Source organism: Pararge aegeria, chromosome 8 (genome assembly GCF_905163445.1).
Source record: "Pararge aegeria chromosome 8, ilParAegt1.1, whole genome shotgun sequence".
NCBI classification, from domain to species: Eukaryota; Metazoa; Arthropoda; class Insecta; order Lepidoptera; family Nymphalidae; genus Pararge; species Pararge aegeria.
The window spans coordinates 6,752,517-6,762,195 of record NC_053187.1 but is presented as its reverse complement, the minus strand read 5'-3'; the positions used below and the strand labels follow the sequence as shown (position 1 = coordinate 6,762,195).

Sequence of the window (9,679 nt, the reverse complement as noted above, 5' to 3'; positions counted from 1 at the left end):
ACATTAATGGCGAGTGGTAAATTTTTACTTGCGAATGTACCTTAATTTTTAATTTATCACTAAAATATTTTATAGGTTGTTCAGCAATTTCGTGCTAAGGGAACATAAAAATTATACTTAAGGTATTTTACTAATCCTGCGTAGATTCAATTGAATTTGTTGATTTTAGGACTTATTCCTATCCGGTTTTGCCACAAGTAGTATATTTTCGTCAAAATATATTATAGGATACCTACTAGCTGACCATATTTAGTGGGATGAAAAATAGTTGTTGTCCGAATCTCAGACATACCGAATATGCACCCAAAATTTCATGAGAATCGGTCAAGCTGTTTCGGGCGAGTTTAACTACACCGCGACACGAGTATTTTAGATTATTATTATTATTATTATTATTATTATTATTATATAATAGACTAAGCAGCTTTCGCTGATGCGTCTATATCATTTCTTGCGCTCTTTGTCTTTTTGATGTTTATTCAGTCTATTCTTAAACTGATTCAGTGATTCTGCTGTTACTACATCTTCAGTAAGATATAATAAGAGAATTTTATATATTAGATTGTATGAGTGTATATTAATATTTTTTACCTGCAGGCGCTTACAGAGGACTTTTCGGTGCGGTGTTTTATGATCCAATGCTTGCTTTAATAAGAAACACGTATCATAGGTAAGCTTGTTATTACTTTGAACTTGTGTTTTCACTCTAAATTTTCACATGTTCACCCACATCCTTTCCCTCATATTATCGACACACTGCCGGGCTGCAACAACACTCAGTAATGCGATAGGATCAAGTCAACAGAATTCCTAGCAAACCGTCAGAAACTCGAGACGGTCAAAATGAAAATGTAATTTATCATTTTACTGCCTAAAATTCGCATCTACTTGCAAATGCAGTCTAAAATAAGACACGCTTATCCGCAAGACCTTTTCCATGTAAGTACTTTTATTTCATAACCTAGCGCCTATATAAAGCAAAATCTCGGTTCAGTTAAAACATATTGTTATGGCAGGCGTTTGTTAATCTCATACCGTAATCCAAATACACACTTACCACCTAATAGTTTAATTAAACAGGTAAATGTCCTTGCAAAAATTCTGCATACACAAAAGATATTGTCAGTGCAATTTATTATTACACTGAAGAAACCATGTCTGTGCATCCACCATATTTAGGTAAATTATCTTACGAAGCGTCTACATGTTGGAACCTTGAAAGCACCCGAAAGAGCAACCACCCAAATTTATTCAACGGGTCACAACCCCATGAAGTCACAATTAGATATAATTAGACGCACTCGCTGGGCAGGGCTCGCTGCGTCCACGGCACGTCCGCGGTACATTGTAAGCGATGGACAGCGCTGTCTAATTCTGGCATCGGAATTACCATTTCATCGCTGCAAGCTGTTGGATGGGCACAAAATGCACATTGGCTCGGTGCCAATGTTGGACTGAGAGCTGGTGGGAATTTTCTCCTAAACACTTGGTAATTCCATGTAGTAGTATTAGAGCTATTTGTGACAGAGTTCCTCCGGGGAAGTACTGCCGCCATGCTTATTTTTGCTGAACCCAACCTGACTTAACTCGTAGATACATTATAATGGAAAATTACAGCAAAGTCCTTATATACCTACCATTGCAATAACAAAAGGCGGCTGACGCCGAGTCAACAAGATTGGCAAACGCGAAAATAATCGTTGCAAAAGCAGAAATCGAGTTTACGAAAAGCCTTCAATTGACCGTCGAAATTTTAACAGATAAACAAATATGCATTCGTTTGACTAAATTGAAGAATTTACCTTGCTTTCTATTCTCTCAATAGGAAAATTAAATGAGCCATTAAATTAGTTCTCATCAGTAATAATCATCTTATTCCTTCCGCTCATAGTGCAACTGAATCAACCTTTCAATAATTAATTTAGCTACTTTATACCTCATCTAAGAGAAACTCATCACGAATAGCCAATTACACTATAGCTACTATTCTGCGTAAATTATGAATTTCAATAAACCTCGAAACCTTGATCTCTCAACAACAATGTTGCACTTCCGTTTATAACTACGGCATAAAGTGCTCCAACACACTATTTTACTGGCTTCTATGATTAGAGAGGTTTCCGTTAAATTCGATCCCAATCATTGAAAGTAATATCAAACGAAATAATTGCTATTTGAGCTCCGTAGTAGATCAAAGCTGTATACTTATCCTACTCCTGCAAACAAAGAGTCCAGACGTGTTCAGTAGTTGGACTTCATGTTAAAAATAAAACTTGCTTAGCTATCTTTTGGGTGCAGGCAGCATTATAAGAAACAGTCAATGATGACAAATCTGTTATAAATAAATAGGTTATAATATCGATCGTGTTACCCAACGAACTCTAAATGAATTTAACTCGATTGTGTCAAGTTTTACAACTCGTTTTTGTAGCAGCTGAGATATTTACAATCTTTGCAAACGATCGCTGGTGAAAAGACACATACTATTGTATTTCCTCTCTCTCCGGATTTTATCAAGATCATATTTAAGTATTTTATTTTTGACTAAAACCTATTTTTTTTTTTTGGGGAAAGGAATGTGAGCGAGGATTCATTATGTGTTTTTAAATATTAAAATATTCACAAAGTTACTTTTAACATCATTTCATTTATTAACAACAAACATAATAAATAGGTATTTAACAACACTTATCAACAACATAATATGTAATAGTCTTTTCTTCACAGTTAACTAGGACTAGTATTCTCCAGAATCTTCTTGCTGAGGCTGGGTCACTTGAGTATAACGTACCGGTGCATTTGGTTTACCACCTGGTTTTTTGTGCACTGTAGCCTGCAAAAACCATTATATTATTGTCAACAGAGTTAATGTAATCAGCTTTGACTGTAATAGCACTGTATTATAATAGCTACTTGTTGTGCATTCAACATTGTATAAACATTTCGTAACTCATCGTTTTATTTTTTTATTACGCAAGTCAACACACGATTTTTTAAAGTCTGGGTTAGCTGGCAAGTTGTCCGTCTGCGACATACCAGAGTAGATTGTGTGTAGGTGTAGGTGACGATGCAGAGTATTTTGAATTTGTAATAACCTGGACTGGGCACGGCAGTGTACTAAACCTTACCCCTTATCGATTTCTTATGAGCATCGTAACCTAAGCCCCGCCAGCTATACAACTTTGCTTGTAGGATTAGATAGGTAGAATAACTTAATTGCAACAAAACACAAAGTGTTAGGGTGCATAGGCGGCCTTATCACTAAAAGTGATCTTTTACAGGCAACCTTAGAGTAACAAGTTATCAGTAAAACGGATCGGATTTGGTATCTAGCTGAGAATGAAGCCTAGACAGATGATGTTAACCCATTAACGGCCCACTGCAAGGCACGTTTCCTCTTATAATGAGAATGGCTTAGGACGTTGCGGTCACCACGCTGCAGTGGCCACTTGCGGATTGTTAGACTTCACACGTCCTTAACAACATTACGGTAAAAATTCAGGCATGCAGGTTTCCTTACAATGTTTTCCTTCGCCGTTTAAATGATATTTTAAATCCTTTAATTAAATAAAAACAAACAAAGCTCTGTAAAAATTAGCATGCGTGTCGGCGATCGAACTCGGTCCTCCCGGACAGTCGCAGCCTTACCCACTAAGCTATCACCGTTTTATGGATTCTAGATATTTGCACGAAACATTGATGCCAAGAGGCCGTTCACATATTAACAGTCCGTCTCAGAAACGAGTTTTAAAAAGTTGGACTCTATCTTCAAGATCGCCAATCTTAATATCTCCAAAGATTTTTATACCTGGAAGCCGTTCTTATCATCGGCTGTGTATTGCACAAGACGGATGGAACCATCGGGCTCTACCAGTGAATATTCGCCCCGGACTACGTCTCCTTCACGGGACTCCTTGTGGTCCTGTTGGTTTCCACTGTGGGGATCTTGAACTCCATAAGCGTAGTGATAATCCGGTTTAGCCTGAAAAAGAGACCACATTTGTTATATCATCGTCGTCATCACCCTCAGGACATCAATGGGCATAGTTTCATTCTGTACTATTTCGCTTTTCAATACAGTTAGAGGTCTGCGATATGATTATGAATCCTTCTCGACATTGATGGGTAACTATTCACCTGCTAAATTACTCTTAAGCCTTGTATAGAAAATGGAATTTGAGTGCTTAACTACACCATGCTGCTCCCATGCGAGTTAGCGGACTTTATTGCCACATATTACTCATAATCACAGGGACCATAGATTTAGCGTGCTCTGCAAGAAAACACCGACTTCTAAACAGGAAATGGAATACCTGACAATTGACCCGATACGGGTATCAAACAAAGTAAAAGCTCATGGTACCAAACATGCTAACTACTGTCTACTGTTGAAATAAGCCAGTTGAAAACAATAAAATAAAGAATAGTCTTTAGGAGACTTATTTAGAAAAAATAGCGTTTGAAAATAGTTTTACTTTGTAATCAACGGTCTTCAAGCGGTCATATTTGGCTGTTTCCGGATCAATTTGCCTCTGTCGGTGATTGTATCCGTAGTCTGCGTGCTGCTGTGCACCTTCAGCCGCTGGCACCTGGACTTCTATTATCTTCCCACTAACTGGACCGCTGAAACGGTTGTAAGAATAGCCGCCGGGCGCGTGCACTGTGAAAGCGGGCGATGTCAGGGCCAACACCACGAAAGTCTGAAAAGAATATTTTGAATAAATTAACAAAAGACCGTGATCTAGATTACAAATCTTTGGTAAAGTAAGTAAGGCAGTACATCTAATACAGTTAGTAAGTTAACTTACAGAAGTATTTACCTACGCTGAAACAAAATAAATATAGACCAACTTTGTATTGTTTCGATTTTAGATAGTGTAACTTTAGGTAACAGCGACAAGCAGGTGCCAAGCAAAAAGAGCGTTGACAATAACTAACTGTACACATATAAAGATATAATATACAAATGTGTGTTATTATATTAGTACGAATATATTTATTTGTCTTGTTTTGGCTGATCTTCCTGAGCAATAAATTCGTCAGATTTCCACTACTAACTAACTAACTTATTCCATGTCATGATTGAATCCCTTGGTTAAATAATATTAAAAAGTACGTTAGTGTAAAAGCCAATAAAATATTTAAAGTAGCCATTCGTATGTAACTGGAAAAATCATCCAAAAGCTTTTTTTCTTACGATTGGACAGTTCAGACCCATGTTTTTTTCAAATCGCATGTATGATTCAACACTATCAAACATTCTCACTCTGAAATTTCAGGGCACTATGTACTTGGAAAATATTTATGATTTATTTTCACTATTAAGGTACTTGGCGAAACTGTAATCTTAAAGTACAGAAATTAAAACATAAATAAAACTGAAGTATAATGAATGTAATGATAATCACGAATATAATATTATTTCGATTATTACATAACACCTTTGTGCGATACCAAGGTGTAGGTCACATATAAAAATTGCCGAATAAATATATTCCAAACATAAAAATTTAAAAAAAAATTGTAAGTAGGTAACTAAATTATTTCGGAGGTATTACCTTAAGTACGAAAGCCATTTTGCAAGGAGGTAGAAACAGTTATGAGCTGCACTGTACCCTGCGGGACTGATGGTTGCTCCGTAAAAATTGTGGTTTTATACCGCAGCGTTATTTAAGAAAGTAGGTACAGTAATCACGAGCTGATTTACGCGGGTTGCAGCAAACTCAGCAATATGAATCAACAATTTTTAATATTGAACCGTGAGTAGGTAGATCTAATAGTTATGATTAATAGAAGCAACGATAGGATAGGAAATACTGTTTATAGCATAGGTACCTACTATAATACCTGCCAGTCACTCGCATGCGTATGGAAATTCTTTTACAGTGAAGGTGGTTATACTCTGGATTGGATTGCCAAGAGACATTAGACAGTCTAAATCATTAAGCATCTTCAAAAGTCGTTTAAAAGATTATTATTTATCTACAAAGTCATAAACTTATATATTTGCTCGGTATGTATTTGTATATATATATTTATAAATGTATGTATTTATTTCTATATGATTTGTATTTGTATTAGCTATTTATGTATTATTGTTATATACAGTTGATGTAGTTTATGTTATGACATATTTTTAGAAATTACACTATCCCGTTTCCTTAATCATTTTCATTATTCGGTATTGGGTTATTCTGTTAAGAAATTCTTAGTACTGGAGGCCATTGGGGGGGGGGAGGTACCTAATCATTTAAAAATAAAATAAAAAAACGTGTGAGCCCGGGGCGCCTGGCAGATGTGAAACATCGAAATTTGTTCCACAAATTAAAAAAAAAAAATACAACCGAATGGATGACCACTCCTTTTTTGAAAGTCGGTTAATAATGATTGCGTCGCCACGCCAAAAATCTGGTTTACCCTTCGCCTATACATGTTTCCCATCAAAAAGCATCGTTTGAATTTTTTTTATAAACGTGCCACCTTTTATTTTACGAGTATTTGACTACTAAAAGCTGTTACAAGTTTAGGCTGCTAATTTTGTATCATACTAACTAGATTACCACTTCTTTATGTTAATTTTTATTTCTCATTAAGTGAAACTGTTTCTTTTGAAAATCATCATCATCATCATCGGGTGCCATCTTCTTTTAATTGAAGTTTGGCGGTCATCTATCGAAAAGCCTCCCTTTTAAGTGCCGTTTTCTTTTGATCTCGATAACAAAGTCCGGTCCCCTTATATCGTCCAACCATTTACGTCCTTAACGACCTGGAGATCTCTTCCTAACAATTTTACCTTCTAGTACAAGTCTTGGTAAGGAAAACTGTTCTCCTCTTTGTAGGTGGCCAAAGAAAGCTACTTATATGCGCTTAATGTTGGACATCAGATCTCGGTCTTTCCCTATTGGTATAGTCTGCCGCGAGTGCATTGTTTCCTATTGGATGTAAACCTGTGCCACCTGATTTTGAGCATTTTTCGGTATACCTACATTTCGAATGCTTGAAGTCGGTTGCTCGCTTCCTTTTTTTATATCCAAGTTTAACATTCATATAAGAGGGTGGGCCAAACATAGCGTTTATTATTATTATTATTATTATTAAATTCTTTATTGCACATACAAAAACGAAATACAAAGAGAAACACAAAAAATTTAAATTAAAAAATAATATAAAGGAAGTTTAGGTGTGCAAAGGCGATCTTATCGCTAAAGCGATCTCTCCCAGACAACCTTTGGCGAAAGTAGTTGTTAGAAGGAACGGGTTGGTGCGGCAATAAAAATTCAAACTATACCTACTATTTAATTAATCGACATCTTAAATAAATTTTAAATTTTGGGTTGCAGAGTGTATTGGACATTTTTTTACTTCGGCTTAACTGATTCGACTCTTTATTTCAGTCAGGTCAGGTCAGATCCAAGTCAGGTCTTTTGGGTTCAGGTATTTTTGCTTTAAACCTAATTATGTCATCTTATGCAGTGGTTCACAGAATCGAACATGTGGGTCCTGACACATGTATCTAACAACGTGCTACAAGTGGCCACTATCCTATACTTAGATATGGTGGTCTTCACACGCCTTTGGGAATACTATGAAGAACTCGCAAGTGCAGGTTTCCTTACGATGTTTTCCTTTAGCGAGTTGTATTTGAACGCTTAATACGCACATAACTTAGATAGGAAAGAGGTTCGAAATCAGCCTCCCGTAAGTGAAGACGAAATCCACCACCACTTCGCTTGTAGCGTTCTTTTTTTTTGACGATATTACGCTCTGTAAATATAAATTGTTAGAAGTTATGTTTAGCTATGGAAAAGCTATGCGTATAGCATACCTAATCTTATTTGATAGATACTTGCATCATGTCGTGAAGCGAGTATTTAAAGAAGATAAAATAATTACGGTAAATAAAAAAAAAATTATACAATACTAAGTTAAAAGTGAAAATAAAATTTTAGTGCTGTTTACTAGGCTACATAAGATTAGTAATTCATTTAAGGGTAATTGTAGGTATATTCTAGAAAAAAATACTAGATGAAATCCTTGAGATGTTTCTCAATAAGTTCAAATTTTATATAAAACATCAGCTTACTATATAGCTAAACGAAAATTCTGTTATATTCTATTAACGATTACATGAATGATAAAAATAGCTTGGATATGAATTGCTCTGACTTAATAGCTATAGGTATATTAATTCGACTATGAGATGGTGATAACTAAAAACCCCTGGCTAAGTTAGTTGCGAGCCAATCAGCACGGCTAGCATGGGCAGGAGGCAATTATCTCCCCGAGGAAAAGATAAAATAAACTACCAACCGATCCCGAAAACATTAATTTAACAAACATGAAACTTTTATTAAATTTTAAGTGACATTTTTTTTCATTAGCACCCCCGTAACCGATTTTGTGATTAAAACTTCATTCAGTACATTCTTGTTTGCTCGTAAAAAATCTGTCTAGTCCAAATTTCATGTCTAAAAGAGATAAAATTCAAAATTTAGTTTTCTTTGATTTTTTCTAATCTTTAACGCCCCCGCTATAAACTTCGGAGATTCAGAGACACTTATAAAAAAGTTAGCCTATCCATTAAGTCAATGTATCCTCTACATGGATGCAAAATTTCAATTCAATCGGATGTATAGTTAAATAGTTTTAACGGAACAATCGTAAAAAACTCTATAGATTTATATATTAGTATAGATTAAAAATGACAGTAAATAAATAAATGAATAACCGAATCGAATAAAATGTTCAATAATTTATATTTAAAATTATTCAGTTTATAATAAATATTCTTAATAACATTTTTCGAGAAGCATTTTACTTAATTTATTTTTAAACATATATTTAGATTAAGGTCACTTACTATCAGATTTCGAAAAATTTTTGCCGGAAATTTAAGTGCGAAAGAGTCTATGTAAGATTTGCAGTCAATGATTGCAACTATCTATAATTTTCAAATAATACTGGTTGCCTCTGGAAGTAGGAGGGACATCTTTAGTGCTAAAACACATATCAATATAGGTATATAAAAATATTACGTTGGTTTGTGTACGCTTCAAAAACTATTTTTCTCAACCATTCAATCACAATGTGCCACAGCGAAGCGTGGCAGGGTACAACTAGTTTAATCATGTGTTTGTAACGTTTATTTTAATTTAATTTGACATTTAATAAAGGATGATCTTTTTTTGAATTAAGAGAGTTTGGCTGGGAGGTGTTAATACATTCTCCGTATAGTCTTGACCTTACACCTTCAGATTTCCCCCTGCTTCGGTCTCTTCAGAATTCTTTAGGGAGTGTCAGGTTAACATCACGAGAAGACTGCTAAAACTACTTGTCGCGGTTTTTTGATCAGAAGCCCCAAAATTTCTTTAGCAATGGGATAATGTCCCTACCTACAAGCTGGCAAAAAGTTATCGAAAAAATGGTACCTACATACTCTAGTTAATAAACTATATTAAGAAATATTTTGAATTTACCTAAAAATTGCGAAGAAACTTTTTCCCCCACCCTAATATATCAAGCTATTTTGCCTCTCGTATTTCCGTTGGAAGAGTTCGATAGCTTCGTTAAAAAAATAAAAATAAAGTACAGAAGCGAAAGTACATGCAAATTCCGGCGACGACGCCGATGCGACGGTAGCATGGGATCTTGTTTTATAGATGCTCCCTAGTTATCTTTA

General features: G+C 35.2%; 1 protein-coding gene across 1 annotated transcript; it reads right to left on the bottom strand.

The window, feature by feature from the left end:
* Window positions 1-2,626: 2,626 nt before the first annotated feature.
* LOC120625589 (cuticle protein 7-like) lies at window positions 2,627-5,624 on the bottom strand. The gene is made up of 4 exons (XM_039892653.1): window positions 5,559-5,624; window positions 4,476-4,700; window positions 3,809-3,982; window positions 2,627-2,833 (listed from the first exon to the last, which is right to left on the bottom strand). Exons 1-4 carry the CDS (start codon window positions 5,574-5,576, stop codon window positions 2,738-2,740), a joined length of 513 nt encoding a protein of 170 aa, XP_039748587.1. The 5' UTR covers window positions 5,577-5,624; the 3' UTR covers window positions 2,627-2,737.
* Window positions 5,625-9,679: the final 4,055 nt, after the last annotated feature.